We start from the raw sequence: 25161 nt of genomic DNA on the forward strand, positions 1-25161 counted from the left end.
TGCCTAAAACTACTTTAAATGTGTTTTAAATGAAATATTTTGCGTAGTTTTCGAGTTTGAAAGCGATGAAATTCAAATCTTGCGATATGCATATTTTCTTTCGCTAGTTTACGCGCCATTTTGTGTGACGTCATATGCGCCCTCGGGTTTGAAAACATCTATTAGCCATTTCATAAACAGATGAGATTTAATCGACAAAAAACCAATTGTCACGTTAACGGCTTGTAAATAATAATGCATTAAGATGTTTTGTGCCGTGCTCGGGTGTACTAGTTGTCGGTAGAAAGGATTAAGACTGAGTATTTTTCAATTTTTCGAAGGAAGGTACGAGAAAAAAGACGTGGATAATTTTTTTGTTGGAGCAAGAACATTACCTTAAAAAACACACCCAGTCACCTTTTCAAACATCGCTTGGACAGAGACCCTGATAAACTGCGAGAAAATGGATATATCGAAGATATAAGCACTGGTAGGCCTATAGCATATATTCTGTTTTGCTCTTCAAATTCAATACACACTCGGATCAACTGACCTTCACCTTGTAACAACATATATCGACGATACAATGTAACTTCTAACAACTGGTAGATTTACAACAACAAAAAATAAAGATACAAAATAATTGAACTTTAAATTATACAAATAATAGAATATTGTATTTCCTAACTTTAAATTGAATTATTTCTTTATTGAACTCGTAGCATCTTGAGTGCGTCAGTAGGCTATAACGCCGTGCTCCCACTTCGTACTTCCTAAAGACGTGCAGATCACAATTCAAAAATAGTAATAAGATTGCTTTATCAAAATAAAATAATGTGATTACCACTTTAAATTTGAATATTTTTATTGATTTGTGTGTGTGTTGTCTTTTTCTTTCTTTCCGAAATGCACGCGTGACAATAGCTTGGCATAGGGCCTAGTTGTCAACAATTTAACGTATCATAATTTGTCTAATCCAAAAATAAATAATGATTGCACTGTTTATTTTAGAAAAACAGCGCCAATTACAGATGTATAAAGGAATAACATCCCCAAACAGTTTGTAGACAGCGACCCATATAAACATTATTTACTCACAATTTTGCCGATTTCATACACGCTTTACTCGCTATATTTGGGTATTTACATCGTTATATGTGTGCACTGGTGGCGAACACATATAAAACTCGGACAATTTATCAACATCGATTTAAATGTTGCCCATGGTAAATTAATTGGGCCCCTAAAAGTTGAGTTTTTAATAATATCTCGCAGTACTTTCACAATCCGAAGGGCGCATGTGACGTCACTGTACCACGTGACTACCTACCTAATTAACTTGACTTTTTGAAATCGGGGCTTAGATTTAAGTCTGTATTGTGGTTAATTATCGCAAAATTTCGGCGAACGAACTATTAGAATTAATTACTATAAGCATAAAGAAGACAAAATGCATGTAATATTGTATACTTTGAAAACATGAGATATGTCCTTTAAGAATGATATTGAACATATGTCATTCATCTTTACTTCAGTACTTTAGTTTCATAATTGAAATTTATATTAACACAGGAAATTGAACGATTTTTTGTGGGTGCTTAAAAGACTAGAATTTTTTTTTATTACTGCTTGACTTATTTCACCAACAATTAAATTACATCGAAGTCTATGGGAAGAGCATGTGTTATCAATCTACTTTAAAAAGAAATTATATAGAAATCTCTTGGTAAAATGTTACATACAATTTCTGTTTATGATAATATGAAATAAAATTAATCATATACCGCACAATATCACATATTTTTAGAAAATTATATTTTTCTTATCTTATCAAGGGCAGATAACTTTTCAAAAAAAGTCTAAAGTGCAAAAATGTGTACGAGTCATGTAAATTTGATCACCTTTACCAATATCTAACAATAAATATTTATGTTAATTTAAATCATTCAAAATTGTTCATTATCCTCTTGTTATACATTGAATACCACATTAACATTTATCGAAAACGAAAGGGGCTTCGAGTTTACATTTAAGGTAATTCCATCCCTCTAGAATTATAGATTCAATGTTATGTTTGGTTGTTGATTCTTCAAATAATATATCTTAGGAACAAATAAAAATGATAAAATAAGCATGTTGCGGTATCAATAAAAAAAATTATCAATTAGCACACGTTAGAAAATTGCATTCATCCTTAAACAGCATAACCAAAATTTCATAAAAACTGGTTAAAACGATATAACAGTATTCATAACAATTTTATGAAACTGTTTCTTTAAAGAGACACTACAGCTCATTTTGCGCAAAAATCATTAAATGACAATTTTCCCTGCGCTTTTTCAATTTTTGTTGCATTGTTGAATGTATGAACTTTGCGAAAATAACACTTATCTAAAGTCAAAAATTCTCGTTTTAACGTAAAATTTAATACTTTTTGATGGCCTATACAAAAAATATCGAGTCTCCTCCTTTCGGTCTTCAGACGCATGCGCACAGACAGTAAACAGTGCAGCATGTCGTCCAGTGAGAGGAAGTGTAGTGGATAGATAGATCCAGAATTTTGACAGATTCTGTAAGAAAAGAGGTAAAAATAAAATGAGATAAAACTAATATGTGAAATAAAATTGACCTTGCGATCAGTATGACTGTTGGAAAACAAATGGCTAGGAGAAACGATTATAACTCAGTGGCGGATCTAGCTAGGATTTCCGAAAGGGAATGAGAAAGTCAAATATTAGCCAAAGTAATCGGCTTTCTGGGTGCAAAATTTGGATTTTCACTCACAATTTGTGGCGAGAGGGAGGGGGATCCCCCCCCTCCCTAAATCTGCCATTGGGACTAGCCGCGAAGACACTGCTTTTTAAAAGTAAACTTGTGCTATTTTTATCTGAACACACACGTGTTAGTTGTAAAAACATCGGTCAATTTGGAACATGGGAGGGCTTCTGTTGAAACAATGATTTATATAATTACTTATTACAAGGAGCAGGAATAATCTTATACTTGAAAGGTGAGTGTGGACCCCCTTGAAGGGGAATTTAAATAATTTCCTACACAACACCTTTGCTGTCATTCAAAACCACGTGATGTAAATAAGCATTCAATAGTCCGAGTCAGCATGAAGAAACCTTTGAATTCCGGACGATCTTCAAAGCGCATTTGAGAGTAAATTGATGCACCCAATTGTTCAAAATTGTCAGTATCGACATGTCATTTATCATTTTATCAACACGTGTTTTAAAAAACACTTTATTAAAATGTGGAAAATGAGCTGTAGTGTCTCTTTAACAAATATACAATATAATTGTGAAAAATAAAGGAAATCTATTACTATGCTAAACACCACTCCGATTCCACGCACAAGTACTCTGAAGGTGAAATGAAAATATGTTAGAGTTCCTCATTGACAATATCTTCGTAGTCTTTGGTGATCAGGTCTTCCAACAGTCTGTCGGAATTCCCAACGGCACGAATCGTGCTCCTTTGTTAGCTGACCTGTATTAATATTTATATGAAGCATAATTTATTCAAAAACTTCTACGTGAGGAGAAAAAATCTCTTGCTGTGGCCTTCAATATTCACCATTTCCATTAGTGCAACTCTTCAAATTAAAGGCGCGTAAAGTCATGCTACCGGGACATTCATATGTAAACATTACTTAGGCATACGTAATTCTCAATACAAATTATGACATCGAATGCAAAATGTAATCGACACAGAACGTTTCTTGTAAACAATGGGATTCATATGCTTTTAAAGTTATTCTGTCAGATTTTTAAAACATCTTATGTTATCATATAACTAGACATGTTCATGTGGCATAGACTTTGTAATCATACATGTACCCCACCCCCCTTCTTTTTCAATATCTAAAATAAATTATCCATCCGCCAAACTGCATTTTTTTTTTAGACGTTTATAGAGGGCGAAGCCCTCTCACGGCCCGAAGGGCCCTGAGAGCGGAGCTCTCCCTATAGGTAACACGTATAATACATGTTTAAAAGGAAAATATAGGAAAATAATGAAAAATTAAACCATACCTATGGAACTTGAAAAGTTTGGTACCAATGGCGTCAATTCGAATATTAGCGCGTGGACATGTATTCCTCCATTTTGAATCTCGTCTACCCTAGTTCACGTCGTTCTGAGATGTTACACATAAAATCCGTAAAAGCATGTAAATCTTATTTTCTTAATCATATATAATCACTCCACGATTAACGCCATGTTTTTTGTTGTGGTTCAAACGCTTTGTATGTAAATTTCCTAAATAACGACGCTGAATATGACGTCACAATATACTGTTTACATCGATTGCGTTATATTTCCCGCGTTCAATATATAGGTGGATCAAATGTCCAAAAATTAGGATGCTTTGATACAGCTCCGTCCGAGTGCTAACTTCGGGTTGTTTTTGTCCTGTTTTGGATATAGATACTAATGTCAAAACTTTTTTGCTTCGCCCTCAAACACGGTCACGCCGTAAAACATATTAACACTAATTAACATAGCTAAGGCATTTCCAAACTCCACCTAAACTATTTTAAAAATTACAAAAATGTTGATGGAATTTGGATAGAAAACATCGATTTTTGTAATTTTTTAAATAGGTGTGATGGATTAAAAAAACAAACAACAACACACACTTAGTTTTGATAAACTAGTGTTAGAATTTTTTATTATTAAAATGCAGTTTGACCAATGGCTATTTGATCTAAAATACACCATGTATTTTAACTTTTAAAGGGGGGAAGGCGTTTAGTTTATGTACCGGTAATCTCGCACTTGCTTGCGAGACTTGTTAATTTTCTTACCAATGACGCACAAGAGTCATTAAAGCGCGATAACTCTGGCGAGCTGGTAATGGGAAGTATTCAACAATTAGATATATCGACGACGTTTTATCTCTTAACAATAATTTACTTTCATTCATATGTGGATTCGATATACATGTATCCCTGTGAGCTCGAAATAAAAGACACCACAGAGTCGTCCACTTCTGCTTCATACTTACATATTCTATTGAAAGTATATATTAACGGCAAACTAACAACTCTACTTCATGACAAACGGGATGATTTAAACTTCTCCATCGTCAACTTCCCATATTTATATAGCAGTATTCCATTATCCCCTGTACATGGTATTTATATCTCTCAACTGATTCGATACGTAAGAGCTTTTTCTGCGTATGGTCAGGTTTTAAATCGAGACAAGCTACTGACGAACAAGTTGATGGTACAGGGGTTTCAACAGTCTCGTACAAAGTCAGCATTTCGCAAATTCTATGGTCGTTATAACGATGTAGTTTGGCAATACAACCTATCACTGGGTCAAATGCTGTCTGACATGTTTCATACCGATTGTTAGACCGTTCATGGCACACTGATTTTGACTTCGGATAACTTCGTTTACCTGATTAAGTTATAGGGCTCATGGCGGTGTGACCGATCGACAGGGGATACTGACTCCTCCCAGGCACCTGATCCCACCTCTGGTGTGTCCAGGGGTCCATGTTTGCTCAACTATTTATTTTGTATTGTTTATGTGATTTATGAAATTGATCACTGTTCGTTATCTTCACCCTTTCATTGATTGACTGTACATTGTGTAACGTCTCTCTCGAGAATATTTCACTCATATGTAGATGTCACCATTACCGGTGAAGGACTGCAAAATTTAGGCCTATGCTCGGCGCTTACGGCCTTTGAGCAGGGAGGGATCTTTATCGTGCCTCTTACGGCAAGCAAGGAGTACTGAGGACCTATTCTAACCCGGATTCCCACGAGGTTTCGATGTTCAGTAAGTTTTCAGAATTTTCTTTTTCACCTTGGGAGGGATGGGGTGGTTTAAGGACGACGAAAACTTGGTGGTCAGTGCATTGTGTCATGCGCAACATGTTTATTTTTCCATTTTAAAGATATTTGAACAATCAAAAAATGATGGAAGTTGGGATGACCCTGGGACATTTGTTCATCAGAATAACCAATGGATCATGACATATTATTATGTAGCAAGAACAGAGGGTATGGTATATGGTAACTACCATGAAAGGTGAAGATAATGATCAGTGATCAGTCTCACAACTCCTATAAGCAATACGAAATAGATTGTTTTTACCGTGATGGGTTCATGACTGCTAGCAGTGGTAGTTCCATGATTTCTGAAAAGGGGTAGGGGCACATGTGAAAGTCAAATATTTGCCAAAATACTCAGCTATTTGGGGTGCCAAAATTTGGAGGTTGCGGAAAATGAATTTATATATATATATATATATATATATATATATATATATATATATATATATAAAATATCTTAAACACTGAATGACACAGCGACTGTGTGGGATTGCATCAGTGTGTATAAGTAGCGCTTTAGGAGCATAACAAAGCTTCCTTTTTAGGGAAGTCGTTGTGGCCGAGTGGACTTGCGCACTGGTTTGACAATCTTGCTAGGCGGTGGGTGCCGTACGTCGCTGGTTCGACCCCGGGCTGGGGCGAAAATTTTCAGTACCTAGTTGTGATTATTTAGTGCTTTATATATATATATATATATACACACACACATATATATATATATATATATATATATATATAACTAACAACTCAACTGTATGACAAACGGGATGATTTCAGCTTCTCCATCGTCAACTTCCCATATTTATGTAGCAATATTCCATTATCACCAGCATATGGTGTTTATATATCTCAACTGATTCGATATGCAAGAGCTTGTTCTGGGTAAAGTCAGTTTTTAAATCGAGGTAAGCTACTGACAAACAAGTTGATGGTACAGGGATTTCAACAGTCTCGATTGAAGTCAACATTTCGCAAATTCTATGGTCGTTATAACGATCTAGTTCGTCAATACAACCTCGCATTGGGTCAAATGCTGTCTGACGTGTTTCATACCGATTGTTAAGCCGTTCTTGGCACACTGATTTTGACTGCGGATAACTCCGTTTACCTGATCAGGATATGGGGCTCACGGCGGGTGTGACCGGTCAACAGGGGATGCTTACTCCTCCTAGGCACCTGATCCCACCTCTGGTATGTCCAGGGGTCCGTGTTTGCCCAACTATCTATTTTGTATTGCTTGTAGGAGTTATGAGATTGATCACTGTTCGTTATCTTCACCTTGCATATATATATATATATGCTATTAATACCCTGTAAATTTGAGGCGAAAGGCTGCAAGTTGTTTCTTTCCTATACAGTATTAAAGCATGTAGAGCATAGGAATGGGCCCTCTCTAAACCCGCCACTGGCTAAAAATGTAAAATAATGAAAGCACAATTTTGCACACACACACACACACACACACCTCCAAAGTTCACAGTCACAGAGAGTATATATTGATAACCACCTTTGTTTCAATCTGTCTACTAGTGTTATCAGATTGGCCTAATGCAATGAATGATTTATTTGACGTAAAGATAATTTAAAAGTCTGCTGATATTATCTCTACTTCCACAAGATGGTAATATGTAGCCTTTTCAAATATATGGTTGGTGAATGGTGCTTTATCTAATTCAGAAATGTCTCCCTGTAGTAATGTTACTTGTAATGGAATTTCACTATCACAAGTTAATAGTATGTCATAATGATTATAAAATATTAACACGCCTTATAGAAACATTTATAAAATATCAAGTTAGATAGCACAAAGATGATATCTAGTCCCAATTCCTAATATTTCTCAGATGCTCTTTATATTCACTTCATAGAAATCAGTTATGTACAGATTATATTGGCGAATACGCCTTTGGTGAAGACGTGGGTAGTTCATTTGCGTCAGTCTGCTATGTAATCCTACTGTCGCCGCCATGATACTGGTAAGATGGCACTATGGCGATGGTGCAATCCTACCACTGTACCAATGACGAATTTTTAAAATATGTGTGTTTTCTGTGTATTTACGCATACATGAACTGGCAGAAGTATGAAAGGAACAGTGGCTAACATAAAGATCATAGCCTACTTATGTTACTGAAGTTGAAATCTCTCTTAACGAGAATATATTTTCCCAAATATATATCATTCAATTTCTGATTAAATGCACGCCGTTGCAGCATATATACCTACCTTGTCATTATAATTATACACGATGTTCAATTTGACAGAAAATTTTCTGAGAATGTTGATATTCTTATAAAGGTACATCTTTAAAAATGGAATTGGACTCGCACGGGCTTTGCAACAATGACCATAGGCCATAGGCCGTTTGTGTCACACTGATTTTGATTACGGATAACTCCGTTTACCTGATCAAGATATAGGGTTCACGGCGGGTGTGACCGGTCGACGGGGGATACTTACTCCTCCTAGACACCTGATTCCACCACTGGTATATCCAGGGGTCCGCGTTTGCTCAACTCTCTATTTTGTATTGCTTAATAGTTCTGAGATTGATCACTGTTCGTTATCTTCACCTTTTATGTAGGTGATAATGGAATATTGCTACATGAATATGGGAATTTGACGAAGGAGAAGCTGAAATCATCCTGTCTGTCGTAAAATTGAGTTGTTAGCTTGTCGTCAACATCTATATTGAGAATGTGAAACTTTGGATCGTTTGTTAGGAATAGTTATATATTATATACAACACATTTCTCGAGAAACAGGAAGGATTTAGTGGCATAAATTTCATGTTTTATATATTGGCATTGAATTCACTATGTAACTTTAGTGAACAATTGTAGACCAAATGTAATTCCATTACGATCGGTACACCTTAAATGTAACAAGTCTTTGCATAAAATTCGTTTTCCACGACAGACGAAGCAACAAGGACAATAAACGCTTTAGTAACGCTCTTCCAATATAATATGCACCCGTAGTAAGTAGCTTTTAATGCGAATTGTTCCATTCCCTCACCACCAAGCAGTCCATGAGAGACGATCTGCTTTGTTATGTATAATTTGATTCATGAATTCTTAATGTCATAATTCTTATATGCTTCATATATGGAGTAATTAATTAGTCGATACCCGCAAGTGTGAAACAACACGCTTTGTTTCACTAGAGCGATTCCAGATGGCCCCTCTGTTACAACGCTATCGATCAATGGGCATTAATAATTAAAGGTATCGGGAAAATACTTAATACGGTAAATTCATCACGCAGTACAATCGGAATAGGTGTCATCTCATCTTCTATGCTCTAGTTAGGGTGCTGTGTAATGCACTGGATGTCGATCGTTTCGCATCATCGACCACGGATATGATGTTAAGGTAAGAACTCTTTAAAATGCTCCTAAATTAATTCACGTTTAATATATTTTGTTTAGTTCGTTTACTTCTGTGGTGATTCGTATAGATTTAACTGACTGGCGAAAATATGTTTTCATAGTATGAAACTCAATAAGGCTTAAGTATAACCATGAAAATGTCGGTTTATTTAAGTGACGTGTACGTGTATCCGATGAAAAATGTCAAAACTTGAACATTTGTTCATTTAAATCACCCCTAATTCGTCTTAAAATACAAAATTAAAATATTATTTAGTGAACTATAAATAGATAATGATATCATTTAGTTGTATATTTATATTTTTGCAATATTGAGGCTCAAGATACGAGTTGATTTCAATGTAATTTTCATTATAGAAATACTGTTCATCTGCAATAATCCTCTCTAGTTACGCATGTGTCTTTTGGAGTCTTTACAAGCAAACCCCCCCCCCCCCCCCAACAAAGTTTAAATATTCATAGTAAAATATATGTAAAGTCTTGAAAGTGCTCACAAGGTTTTCATTCACAGTACATGCATCAAATTTAAGTAATTATTGTTTGCTTACTTGTTTCACGTCCCGTCGAAAAATTTTCACCGATATTGAGACGCCAACAGATGGGAGTGAAACGCCACAAATTTAGACCTCTGCATTGCCTTCAAGTCCGTACATATGTATCTTTGGGGATTCTTTATCGTACCAAATCCTGTCGCGACACAAGAAGTATTATCAGAAAGACCCGCGGCTTTGACATCTAAATGCCGAGTGTTTGACTACCTATTTCACATCATAAGTTAAACGCGGCCAAGGCACAAGCGGGTTTCCAACCCACGACCTCAAGCGAAAACTCAAATCCTTGAGCCTCCAACGCGTCCGGTACTTAGGTGTTGAAATTTCAAATTATTTTGAAAATTCTCATCCTGCGGATTCTCAAGCTACGGATTTGGGGTTGGTTACGTATCAAAGAGGTTTTTATCAGCAAATTTAACTTTTCATATAAATTCATCCTTAAAAAACTAAAATAGATCGATTTACAAGGTTCTGTTCCTGCAGATTTTGACAAATATTTGATAAAATCTATAGCTTAGATATCGTAGTAAAACCAATAAACATGAATGTTTTCAAACAAGGCACATAGTACATACATATGTAACAGACATTTGTAAATAATATTCCTGTTAGTCTGGGGATATTGCAGTGAAATAAATAGCTTAAATCAATTTACCTTCTTCTAGTGACCAGGAGGCAGGATTGAAATTTACAATACAACCCGCCTGGTCACACGAGACGGTCTCAGGCGGCTCGAGACGAAATTTCGGTCGGGTTAATTTTGACTTCCAGTATACAACAACAACTGTTACAAATTAGCTTTATTAGTAAATTCATTTGTGTAAAATAACGAACATCACAAAACTGAAAATCAGGACGGTCAGATTTTAAACAGGGCCGGCAGATTTTAAACAGGGCCGGTAACTGTTGAGAGTAGCCAGGCCTGTGAGTGATTTTATAATTTCTTTGAGTTCCTAGCCCGGAAGTGACCATTCACATCCAAAGGGAACCGAAGTCTTTTGACATGGTCCCGTGATTCCTGCATATCTGACATTTGATTGTACATGCAGCTTACAGTGTGTATAATTTATGACGTATTGCATCTCCATGAGTTTCAGTCAAAAAATTAACAGTGAGAACAAAGGATACACACAAAGTAATTTCGGCATTATGAATATCAATTTTAATATTTTCCGTGTCAAAAATCGATTTTTCATCGCTGATAATTTGACAATAACATAAAAGTTATATAATAATATCTTTTATGATTCCCACCCGCTTTGCCATACTCAAACCTTCTTGTCAACATAATCATAACAAAGGAAATTAATAATGAAAGATTGAATAATTACATTTCGAACACTAGAGCTACATATATTGGTGTTAAGATGTCCAAAAGCCCAATATTGTTTTTTGTTTTCAAAAATATATAATCTGAATTAACATTGAAATAATTGTGTAATTTGATAAACATGTTTCACATTAGGAAGATCAATTTTATTACAACCCAATAATGAATAAATAAAAAGTACGGCGTTTATTGCTACATGGGAATATTTACTTTCAATGACATATCGCCAACTTCAAAAACAGACTGTGCCGGTTTGTTATACATTATTTTCAATTTCAGGAAGTAATCCTGCAATATATTAGAGTATTTTAGAAAATATATGATGGCCCCACCAGGCAAAGTTAGTCACACCACAAACCAAGATATTACACCAGAAATGAAAGCTACATATGAACATATGTATAACGCCCAATCCTCACTAAAGTAATATATTGGAATCATAATTATGGATAACTGCTATGAAGTAAAGCAGATATAGAGAAACTTGCAGACAGGCACTATTCGCACGTTTCAATAATATTTCTATTTTTATTTCTTTATTACGTAAAACTTTCATCTTATTGCATGCAATGGTAATCACATTCAGTTTCTTTATAGCGCAAGCTCTTACAAAAATAAGCAACATAATACATAAATATATCTACTGAAACGTATGAAGAATATATACGCAAAAAGTTTGTATCATAAGCATACTTGACGAATGTTTAAAAACTGAGTACACTTGATTTAAACTTTCAGACATTTGTTACATAATTTGAAACCCTCTCCAATCTGTAGCTATGGATACAGATGCTTTGTCCCCAATATGATTTTTATGTACTTTATACGCAGATCTGAGGACATTTTACAGTATAAAAAATTACATTCATCTTCAATTTCGGATAGAATTAACAAAGCTCGCACACACTGAATATGGTTTTCTCTTGAAACGTTTCCCTGACGACCATGTTGACGCGTTAGGCTAGGCGATGACGGTACACTGATTTTTCCCCCACTAGGGATATATTTCACCAAATAATACTGCATTATATATTAATGATTCTTTAAAAGTTATACATCTAGACGCACTATATAATTTTATACCAAAACAGCAGTAAAAATATCAATAATTATCAGTACTTAGCAGTACCAACAGCACAATGACAGTACTTATCAGCAAACATGACGTTCTCAATACTCTCTGTCCAGTCGTTTGTGTAACAAATTGAACAAGAATTTGAAAATTCAATTAGTAACACTTGGTATAAAAAGTAACACCTAGAACATTTGTGAAGCTTGTTATTTTGTGAGTTACAGGATATTTAAAACGAAAATTTTCAGAACACCGGGTTACATGTAACGGCAAGGACATCCATGATTCACAGATTAACTTAACATACATGGTCATGGTTTTTAAAACAGTTTCATGATTTAATCAAGGAAATTATTTGTTTTTAATGTTTGCCACAACATAAACTTTCCAAAGGAAAATACCGTCCTGAAGATGAAATATGTCAGATATTAGCTATTTTACGATTTCGTAAATACTTGTAGATTTTAATGAATTATGTCACTTTTTCATGACATTCAAATATATGAATTCCTTTTCATTGAACTTTTCTATATTCGTATAAAACGTAAGATAGTTATTAAACATTCAATGCTCTCGACTCGACATTCACAGGCGCACTCTACTAAATGTTTAGAATCTATTTTTCTTCCCTTAATACGGAATTGTAATGGCATAAGGAATACACTTTTATATTATTCCTCGTCTTTTAAAAAACATCTTTTTCCTTTCTTCATGCAAAATACACAGTATATTTAATTATTAGTTTAGAGGAAAAATAAATTCAGATACATGGCTGTTACGAAATATCATTGATGCACCTTCCCTAGGACTTGTCCATTACTGTGTTTGTCGCAGTGTTGTGTATGGTCTGATTTTTTTTATCCCGTTTTCCTTTAACTGATCCAACTACCCTGTTCCGTGGACAAAAAATGTTTAATGTATAGCTTAACCCAATGTCAATTTGGAGAACCAAATATACAATTTGTGAAATAAAACTGTAGATTTACATTTCCAATGTTTCTGCCTTCGATATTTTTATAATAAATTGTAATGATAACCATATTCTCATGAATCCGCGATGCAGATTATTAAAAAAACAACAACCTGACCATAGTTAGGTTATGTCGTGAAACTTGCACTGTAAGTAAAATTAGTTTCATGTCTTATAATTTAATGCCAAAAGACAAAGCTGCAAATCTTAGTTGATGAAAATGGGAACGAACTCTGATTAATAGGAATCACTTGTGCTTCGCAAGGATTTTCTGATAGTCGTCGGCCAAAAATATTCGTTAACAAATATAGCTTTTCAACAAATCTTGCCATCTGTAGGTTGATTGATTAGTTTTCTATTGTTTAACATCCCTCTCGAAAAATTTTCATTCATATAGAGACATTGCCGGTGTAGACCAACTGGCCAAGACTGCAAAATATAGGCCTATGCTCGTCTTAACAATGGTATGAACACGTCAGGCACCATGTGACCCAATGATAGGTTGTATCCGCAAACTAGATCGTTATAACGACCATAGAATTTGCGAAATGCTGACTTTAAAAGACACTGTTGAAACCTCTGCATCATCAACATGTTTGTCAGTAGCCTGCCTCGATTTATAAAATGAGCATACACAGAACAAGCTCTTGCGTATCGAATCAGTTGAGGGATATGACATCATATACAGGCGATAATGGAATATTGCTACATAAATATGGGACAATGATGGTGGAGAAGCTGAAATAATCTCGTTTGTCGTAAGATGAGTTGTTAGTTTGCCGTTAATATATATTTCCAATAAAATATCTAAGTATGAGGCAGAAGTGGACGACTCTGTGGTGTCTTTTATTAGAAGTTCACGGGGATATAACGAATCGACATATGAATAATAATTATTTTTGTTATTAGATAAAACGTCGTCAATATATCTAAATGTCGAATTGAAGGCCATAGCAGGATATTTTTTCTTCTCATGTAAAATGTTTTGAATAAAGTCTGCTTCAAAAGGATATAAACACGGGTCAGCTAACAAAGGAGCACGATTTGTACCCATGGGGATTCCAACAGATTGTTGGAAGAGACCACAAAGAGGTCAATGAGGAATTCCAGCATATTTTTTATTTCAACTTCAGAGTACTTGTGCGTGGAAACAGAGTGGCGCTTAACAAAGTAATTTTTTTTTAAATTACAGATCACTAGATAGGAGTATTTAGTCATACAATTAGGTCAACATCATATTCGCACAAAACCTTATTCTGCATGTTCCATCAACTGCATTGGAAAGACTCGGGTGACTCTAGAGTGATGGCTGTACATGCACAGAGGCTAGACTCATTGAATGTGAATAAAACAACTGTTGCTCTAGTGTTGTTTTGAAAAATGGCGTGTGGTATGAAAATCGTATCAGTGACAATGTATTTGAATGTGGTAGTTCAATTTGATACCGAGCAGTAGTTAGTTCCTATTATATGAATATACATGTACATAATCTCGGATGAGATTTGGCTTGGCTGAATATTTTGACTGACGCTTTCACCGAATCTCGGAGCATACAGTGTAGTTGAAATTTGTTATTTTTAAGCATGTCATGGATATATACGGTATCTATTTTTGTCGTAACTCCCCTTACAGCATTTATTTGACATCCTTCAGACCTTGTACAGGTGTTATGGAGCATTAAAGATGAGCATGTGTCTTTTTGGAAATGATCGGGCATTTTTTAATAAAATTACATGTACATAATGTAGTTGAATTTCATCAATTTTGGAAGTTGATTTTATAAACTCCTCTATGAAAGGTGAAGATAACGAACAGTGATCAATCTCATAACTCCTATAAGCAATATAAAGTAGATAGTTTGGCAAACACGGACCCCTGGACACAACAGAGGTGGGATCAGGTGCCTAGATGCAGTCACTCGGCTCAAAGTCGCGTGGACCTTAGCACTTCTTTACAAACAGATGTAAGGTTCAGCGCTAGCAGCAAATAGTCCGTAAAATGTTTACATATTACGCGTTTAAATGCATAATTTCTGTAAAATTGACTTTCCTACCGTCGGTCAATGGAGTATGTAAATTGTAAAACGACTAAAATATCACTAGAAATACAAACTAATATCAACAGCGATATTTCGCACTATTCAAAAATTCCTACACGCAGACAGAATATCACCGATCATAACATACAGTACTGGTCAAAAACACAATGCCCCGCGGATTGAATTGATTGATTGATGTTTTCCGCCACACTCAACAATTCTTTAGTTATCTGGTGGCACCCAGTTTATATTGGTGGAAGAAAGAACCCAGATACAATGTACCTGGGAAGAGACCATCGACCTACCGAAAGTAAACTGGGAACTTTTTCACTTACCAGCGCGAGCGGGATTTGACGCCCCCCCCCCCACCCCACCCCATATGCATGTACCCACGTGTCCGAAATTGGGAAATTAAACGATCGACAATAATATTAGTATCATCAAGTGATTTGTTACAGCGTCAAATGGAAGAGAACCGAAAATATCGTGAATCGCCATCCATTCAATGTTAGATTGTCCACTTTAATGATAAAACTTCTGAACTCGACATTTTAATCATTTTAGTATGGAAACAAACAGTTACGTAGTTCAAGCTTTTCCAAACTTTCACTTGTACATGTCTTTTTAATGCACCTTTTTAATACAAATTTTCCCGTGGGCTGCGACCAAGCAAGCGTCAGCTGATTGACAGATAGAGCACGTGTACCTTGTGTGTAAAAATATAGAAAATAGGTACATGTAGTGAATGAAATGTCAATTTAATTTTCCTTTGCTAAATAGATACATTAAACGATTCCATTGCCTTTTAGATTAATATTGGTGAAATAACTTCCATGTATGGTATCTGATTATTTCAATTAGACTTTTACATTACTCATTGTGTAGAATTAATCACACTCGCATTCTATATGCACTTTTCTGTCGATTCACGTAATCTATATCATTCATACACAAAGCTGAACCCATAATTTTTTAGAATTAAAATTACTAAATATTGCTCAATAAAAAAGTAGGGAATTAAAAAGTGAATTTCTTGATATTCTGTTCATCATGGTATGAAAAAGCTTCATAGCTGTACAATGTATGCATCATTTACTGAAAGTTTAGTTTTAATATAAAGTTATTAATTTATCACATCTTAAAATACAAAATTAGTTATTTCTACGATTAAATAGATGAAAACATATTGTCGCAGCCAACTATCCCGAGACGAGGTCTTTCGTGCAAATACATGTACCATCAACAATTAGCTTCACGAAAAAAAGGTGAGAGAATATTGCTAATCATGACCAGGAAAAGGCTTTGAACCTGGCGAAAAAGACCATATTTTCATTATAACTAGCCAAGCCGGTTGTGGAATGACTTACAAATGATTATGAACAAATATGATTTAAACCTCCAGAGCGTTCAACGGTCTGGTGGGTAATTTTTCATGGAAATCCGAAAGAACCATGAACGTAAAATTGACAATGCTCCAAATAACATTCGTTTTTCAACAGCACATCTCTGGAATGACCTTCCAGATGACATCAAGAAATTAACATCTCTTGAAATTTTCAAAACATGTCTTAACAATCAGGTTTTTAGATTGTAACATGTATAGACTGTGGTTTTTAATTATCAACAACAACAACCCAATTTTAGCTATCGATCTTAATTATACTGATTTTACAGATATAAGATTTTATGTCATACTGTCATTTAATTGTGTTTTCTTGTTGCATTCCTTAACTTACTCTTGTAAAGCGCCTTAGAGTAATTTATTTTTTATCAGACGCTATATAAATTTTACTATTATATAAACAAAATATTTAACCAAGCTCCTTCCATGTTTTCAGATCTAAATTCGATCATAAAAATGAAATAGTATACTTGTTCTACATATGGTCAGTTCTTGAATCGAAGCAGGCTACTGACAAAGAAGTTGATGGCGCAGGGGTTCCAACAGTCTCGTTTAAAATCAGCAAAATTCTATGGTCGTTATAACGATCTAGTTTGCCTATACAACCTATCATTGTGTCAAATACTGTCTGACGTGTTTCATGCCGATTGTTAGGCCGCTCTTGGCACACTAATTTTGACTACGGATAACTACGTTTACCTGATCAAGATATAGGGCTCACGGCGGGTATGCCCAACTCTCTGTTTTGTATTGCTTATAGGAGTTATGAGATTGATCACTGTTTGTTATCTTTGCCCCTCATGCTATTATTTCTTTGAGTAATTCATACAAAGAATCAAAACTTTATGCTATAAAATTAAACAAATACCAGTATCATGCCACCAAGTAGCACTTGTGCATGCATCGCACACATACATGTTTCTTGTGTACAAAGCGAATAATAATGAAACTGTTCATTAAAAACAACTATTCAGTTCAATTTAATTTATTCGCTCAAACCATGTTAAACGATACATGAGGTACAAGAAATATAATACATGCAAGAAAAATCGTCAGAGGTTCATATATGGAACAATGCAACTTTCGTAGACACCAGAGGAGAACATAATATACACTGTATGTATAAATAAACATAATATACACTGTATGTATAAATAAACACAATAGTAATACATGTACAATTACGAAGAACAACAGACAATCTAAAAAAAAATATGAAAAATAAAAACACAGAGATTTCTAAATATATTCATATCTTGAGTTGACAATAGAGATTAGAAAACTTCAGAATATTTGGTCTTTCATAAAAAAAAAATTGTCTATGTATTTTTTTCTTGATTATGAAAAAGTTGGACACTGTTTCTCCTTTATTACAAAATGTACATAGTCTTTCATTCTAGGAAATACCATACCATCTTCCTGTCTGTATGGGTAAACAGTGATTTGGAGTACGAAATTTCATAAATAGTTTTCTTAATTTTACAGGCAGAGTAAGTACATATGTCTCTAAACCAAAACAATGTTTGAAAAGTTTATAAACCTGGCTCTTAGAAGAGTCATCAACACCAGAAAACCACTTCTGAATAAATTGATCTTTCAAAATGAGATTAACTGTTGTAGATAACCATTTAATCAACGCAATAACTTTGCTCATTCCAATTATTTGAAAGTCCACACATGTTTAAAAATTTTTGAATACAGTCAATCCAATTTTTTTAAATATCTAACTCACAGGCAATTGCATCGCTTGGGGTCGAATTTACTATATAAAGAGTAAAGGTATATAACTCTAAATATAGGGTACCCAAGTTAGCTGATGTAAAAACAATAAATTAATTGATATAAAATTCTACTTTGTATTTTAATTTATTCATACATAATCAATCTACATTACTACCAAAGTTCATCCCGAAATTCCGTATACTTCCCAAAATATGCAGAAATCAACTCGGAAAAATGCCTATTATTTTTTGGTTGACTTTTAGCTGGGCCCTGACACTATACGACTACACAGAGTGTTTGAGCATTGTAACAAGCTATCAAATAGAATGTGCAGCATAAGATATCATTTCCAAAATGAATTTCTTACCCCAATTCATAAAATGAAGTCCGTAATAGCTCCAAGTGACTGAAATTTTTTAAACCGTCTGTACTTTCACAATCCCAACCATGAACGGTAGTCATAACTAATTACCCAAAAGAGATGGAAGGACCCATAACTACTTAGAGACTCAAATACTAATATTTATCAATATTGATTCATTATAGTACATAAATTATGCTAATAACAAGTCTTTATAAATATACAATGCAAATGTCTTATTATGTCTATTTTTATCTAAATCACATTATCACAGGTGTTTGACGATTGATAATAATGATGTCAATGTGGGTAGTTAGTGGCACCGATGAAAATGACTGTGTTAAATGAAAATAGAGACGGTTTAAAATTTTCAGTCACTTGGAGCTATTACGGACTTCATTTTATGAATTGGGGTAAGACATTCATTTTAGAAATGATATTTTATGCTGCACATTCTATTTGGTAGCTTGTTCACAGAAGTTCCTCCTGAATTTACACTACGCTCAATCATAAAAAAATGTTTGTGTTATCACACAAACTTTTTTTTATACTAATCATATTCCCAAGAGTAGCATGGCCAGGGTAAATCTTATCAATATTCAAGCATCACCTGGTAGAGGAAATTCAGGTTTGTTCGAGCCAATGACATGTGAGTAGGTATAAGGTTTTGAATAAATTCTGCTTCATAGGAATATAAAAACAGGTCAGCTAACAAAGGAGCACAATTCGTGCCCATGGGAATTCCAACAGACTGTTGGAAGACCTGATCACCAAATACCACGAAGATATTGTCAAAGAGGGACTCCAGCATATTTTTTTTTTCAACTTCAGAGGACTTGTGCGTGGAATCAGAATAGTGTTTAACAAAGTAATTTTTGGATGACTGATCACTAGACTAAATATGAACATTTCCGGTTTTTTTTGAAGAAGCAACTGTCTATGATGTCAAAAAGTCTAGTCTTTAATTTATCGAGAGGAATGGTCGTGTAAAGTGTAGAAAAGTCATACGATTTGATGTTGTTGATTTGAGAAAAGTTTTGCGATTTCAAGTTTATTAGAAGTTCTTTAGAAATTGTTAGAATCCACAACTGATTTACACCGCTTCTGGCATATGTAGTCGCACAGTACGATTAAAGTTTCTCCTTCACAGCTGTTAATATTTTCGTGAGGAGCAAAGATAGGGGCTTGGTAGAGCACTTACTGGATCCAGCAATGTATCCTTGTTTGTAAGGGTTTTTATGACGCTTAGGAATCCAGTTTAAGTACGGTAACTCATATTCATTCGACCCGTTGACTGGGATATTAAATGTTTCTAAAACTGAAGCATGGTTTTGAAGAATTTCGTATATTGAAAGGGCAGTTTGAGTATAAGTACGATTACCTATATAATAGTGGAATTGTTGCCAAGTTCGTTTAAAATACAGTTGTAACAATGAGCTTTACAAACAAAGACAATGTTGTTACAAGCTTTGTCAACTGGAACCCAAACATATTCCTCATGTAACTTATGTAATTCTTTTATCACTTCTGGTTTACTAAACACAGAAGGATATATGGTATGTACTTTTGTTTTAATATGTCTAATGCGGGATTGTAATATTCCTCTTATACGTTTAATCCATTCTGACAATTTATCAAGTTCTTTATCATATTTAGCCCATCGTCTGGCATAAGACCGAGGTTCTCTGTATTTAGGAACTTTTTAGAATAAGTGATTTGAGGTCCGCATTTTCAACTATATCAACATCACCAAATTAAAACAAAAGTTGTCAAGGACAATAACTCCTATGCAGGTATTTACTCTACTGTATTTCTATTATACAATGGTTTCCCTAAAATCCACAATCAATCTATACATATTTATAAATCAGCAGCTTTTTCTTGAATTATTGATATTTAAATTTTGTCATTTTAACAAGTTTTTATCTATTCTTTATTATTATGTTACCGAGAATGTGAGATTTTTTGATGTTGATATATAATTCTGTTGTTTTTTTTCAATGTGTGACATCTTTAAAAAGGTGGCAACATATATATTTTTCTTAGGTTATTCATTAAATTAAACTATATTGAGTGAAAATCAATCAGTTTTTCCACTTTAAGTCACACGAGTATGCCTATTACATGCTGGAATATTCCCGTTTATTGAAAAATCATTCACTTCAATGCATAATAGTAACACAATGTTGCAAATTAAGCCCCAGAAAGGTTCATTTATATATACTGTATACCAATAAAGGTGTAATACAATTTACATATAAAACTTGTAACGTATGTTGTAAGTGTTGAAAAACGGGCCCAAGTGTTGAAAACGGGTCCCAGTTTACACTGACATACCACAGAATCTCTAGTAGAGCGTCACGTTTGAAACTAGTTTCCTAGTTTATTACATAATTTATTTATTTGGCCACAACCCTCTCTTAACAATGGTACATAGCTGTTAATTCATTTATCTTTATAACACAAAAGATAAAAGTATCGTAAAAGAAATCGGTGACATACAATTACTTAATTCTATTTCATACTGATATTTTCCGCCACCAAACTGACGGGATCGTTATAAAAAATCAGAAAGTTTGTGAACAAAATCTTCTACTAACCATATACAAACCAATCATAGTAGGAAATGTGGCACGCAATGCCCCGTGGCCTTGATAAATGAATGAACAATGTAATCTCCACATACATCGATTTAGTTTATAACAAGGAAACAAACTGCTATCAATATTTAATGGCGTACCGTAAAACTGTAAATAGCTGTAGACAACATGATGTTCTGTTCGATTCCAACGGTCCCGTATAACCTTTGTTAAAACTGGAAAACGATCCATCAAATGGTTAACCAATCGATCTCACTTTCAGAAAAATAAGGATTTGGTATTGTTCTATGTGAAAATAGGCGGTTGGAAATCAGACGGCCATTCAAATATGGTGGACGTTCACATCGCACTTTTAGGTCGTTTTGAACTCGAATCGTCATTGCACTTGATATGATCATTGTCTACGAATTTTAAAATGATATTGAAAAAAGAACCTTTCACGATATCTTGATTACTATATTAACAAAGGCGTCAATTTGAATTGTAAAGTACATCCAATTTATAAAAAAATATTTATATACCAAAAACTTAGGCGAATCTTCTTTGTGTACTACAATAATGACTATGTCTGTGTCCTTAAGCGTTTATTTTGTTAAAGACAGCTTTGACTGTGGAAGCATATGATATAGAAACTCAATATATGTGCAGCAGCATTTATAGGGGACATGATAGATATGTGTAACTTTAATGCACAAAAACACTGACGAAGGAGTGTTGCCTTTCTATAGAATAAGAATAATTTTAATAGCTTCAAGAATCTGGGTTTTTTTTTCAGTTTAGAATATGCACTGGAATGAAAAGGTGAACATCTCCCAAAAATGACCAGAGTGACACAGTGTCTTAGTCACACGACGTCTATTTCTAGCGAAGAACAGCGCGCCATTATTACGAAGGACGACTCATGTAGCAGCACTCAACCAGATGACTCATGTAGCAGCATCCAACCAGATGACTCCATTGAGTTTCTTTCTTCTCAGGTAATATCACAGACGAAACATTTAATTGTCATCTGAATCAATAATTTTTCTTGTTACAAAATCTATTCTTATCGGAATTTATGTCGATTATTCCTTCTTCATCGCTTGGAGTTAAAATATACTTTCTTGTTATTTTAAAATGATTTTGAAGGTCATACTCGTCAAAGAACTGCCAAAGAGACTTCCTAAAGGTAGTTTACAGCGAAGGAAATACGTGAGACCAAATCCGGATGTAGAAAGGAAAAAAATATCCCGCTGTGTGGCGCTTATAGCTTTCTTGTTGCTGGGTGTATGTTTTGCGCTCATGGGGGTTTCATTTTCCCTCACCTCTAAAATAGACGAAATGGGTGAGTTTAGATATTGAAGATTTAATCACACAACGTTGAACATAATAATTATATTGTGTTAGTAATGTATATTATGTCCGTGGATATTAGTTGTTAAAAAAAAAAGTAGATCCTCCTTCTTTTCGAAAAAAAAATAATGTAAAAGTAATTTAAAATATCAGTGAAAATTTCTCCACAGTTGGGTAAACACTGTACACTAAAATAGACACATGAAAAGGTGAAGATAACGAACAGTGACCACTCTATTAACTCCTATAAGGAATACACAGTTAAGAGAACCAGAGATGGGATCAACAGGTATGTTCGCTAGGACGTGTCCTAAGTGTGTCATAGGATACATGTACATCTCAGTCTCAAGTCTGTTTCTCGAAGCTTTCCTAAATTTAAGCCTCGCCATAAGTTCGTCCTAACATTAGGGCAGCACAACACTAGTCCTAAGATGATCCTAAATTTGTATAAACATGGCGGCAGTCTTGATATTGATGTAAAGAGCTCACAGATACCATAAACAGATATTTAGAGACATGGACAACGTACCCGCTAATTGAAAAATTAGGTCCCTTTTCTTGCTCATGATGATACACTAATCCACACAAATCAAATTTAGACCGGTTTGACTTGTGTCGAAAAAACGATAGTTCAATTATTTTTATCTATGACCTTGGCGTGAGTATATGTAATTGTCAAGGTACATGTATATTGTTTCGATTTTTAAAGTATTCTACAGAAAGTAATGCGTTTCTCAGTGGTTTCGCATTGCATTCATTGCAAACAAAACATTAATATGTAATAGTCTATGAAACGCTCATGCATGGGTTCTAGCATCACAATATCTGTTCAATTTTTTTTATTAATCCCCTACCGACGAAGTTGAAGGGGACTTTAGGTTTGCACTCCGTCCGTTTGTCCGTCAGGCCAGTTTTCCGCACTTTTTCTTTGTTCTTGCGGATATTTCATATTTGATACATTGCTTTGTCATAATACGTTATAGATCAAGTTCGAATTTCGTCTGGGGATCCAGTTAGCACTTGCTTGTCGTATAGGGCGGTCCTTCGGATGAGACCACGAAAAAGTGACTTGTCACGATAAAGATCCCTCCCTACTCAAAGGTCTAAATTTTGCAGCCCTTCACCGGCATTAGTGAGGTCTCCATATGAGTGAAAAACGTTAAACTGTATACAACCAACAAATCGTCTCGGTCCGTTGATTTTTCACTAAGTTATGACCCTTGGACTTAAAAAAATAGCCATGAATGATCAGTTTTCCGGACTTTGGGGGGGGGGGGGGGGTGTTGATATTCATTTGATACATTGCTTTGCCATAACAAACTACAAATCAAGTTTGAATTTGGTTTCGGTCCGTTTTCCTAAGTTATATCTTAAGAAAGTTTCGTGAACATGTCAGCAGGTGCCAGACAGATTTGTTAAAATCTATCAGCTTGGCATTGACGAAATAACGTACTTTTACTTCAAGATGTCACTAGCAACCTTCGAACATATGACCTTCACTTATGGTAATATACTCTACACAGTCACCTTTGTTGGTTGTTTCGTTATCGTCTTGACGAGAATTTTCACAAACATATTGAGATATCACCAAGGGTATTTGGTAGATGTACATGAAGAAGATTCTATCATATTTTGGACACACCCTTTAGTTGGCACAAGGTGAAGTATGACCTTAGCTTAGCTCCGAGGGCCGTAGTAGTGAAGGTTTTTAAATGTACCAATTTCTCCCGCGACACGAATGTCATATTCGAAAGATCCGTGATTCTCACTTCGATAAGCCGAGCGTTGAGAGAAGGAGCACATATTTACGTCTTAAAGATGTACCCACCTGAGCTTTGGAGTAATGTCAATTTTTTGGGAAGTGTAATTTTGATTTCTGCATTGAAGGAGAATAAGAAAATTAAAAAAAAAAACACCTGAGATTGCAACGCTTATTATTGAGGTACAGTGTTCTAAACATGACCTTTTTGCACTTAAAATTGACTCGATATTTGTTCAATTAATTAAACTTGATTTGTCTGTCGGTGACAACACAAGATAAGCAACACAAATCAATCATTATATAAAATAGATTTATGTTTATCAGCTTCTATTACCCAAACTCTGCTCACCGTAGCTCGTTTTTGCTGTCATAAAAAATCTGAACAAAGAATGATTGAGATTGAAAATTTGTCATTTATTACAATACCAAATGACGAAAGAAATCTTCAACATAAGATTTTGGGGGAAATCAGATAATACATTCTACATGAAAGTACCTGCAAAGCTAAATTACTCAAAGTCTGATTTCCCCCAAAGAAGACAAAATAACTTAAATAATGCTACGCTATAAGATGACAAATAAAAATTCATCAAAACAAACCCAGAGCAAAAAGATGGCGAACAAATAAGGCCAACCCAAATGATTAAAAGCCTATATAAAAAGATTGCATAGCACCGGAGTAAACCTCCATATTGAGGACGGAAAGTTGGGGTGGTGGAGGGTTGAATAAATGAAAAAACTTTGATCCGCTTTACAATTTGTATTCACTGAATCCCATGTATATGAAAAGGCT

The 25161-nt window shown here is 34.7% G+C and overlaps 1 protein-coding gene across 2 annotated transcripts in view; it reads left to right on the forward strand.

The window, feature by feature from the left end:
• The window catches only part of LOC125678402 (uncharacterized), a 49448-nt gene that overhangs the window by 8129 nt on the left and 16158 nt on the right, over positions 1-25161 (forward strand). The window contains exons 1-3 of one of the 2 annotated variants that reach the window (XM_048916835.2): positions 9090-9211; positions 22050-22251; positions 22403-22598. In XM_048916835.2, coding sequence (XP_048772792.1) covers positions 22093-22251; positions 22403-22598 — 355 coding nt within the window. In that variant the 5' untranslated portion in view covers positions 9090-9211; positions 22050-22092. Of the gene's footprint in view, positions 1-9089; positions 9212-22049; positions 22252-22402; positions 22599-25161 lie in introns of those variants that run through there. The other variant, XM_056163458.1, reaches the window with a different exon arrangement.

The sequence above is a fragment of the Ostrea edulis genome, chromosome 1 (assembly GCF_947568905.1).
Source record: "Ostrea edulis chromosome 1, xbOstEdul1.1, whole genome shotgun sequence".
Taxonomy (NCBI): Eukaryota; Metazoa; Mollusca; class Bivalvia; order Ostreida; family Ostreidae; genus Ostrea; species Ostrea edulis.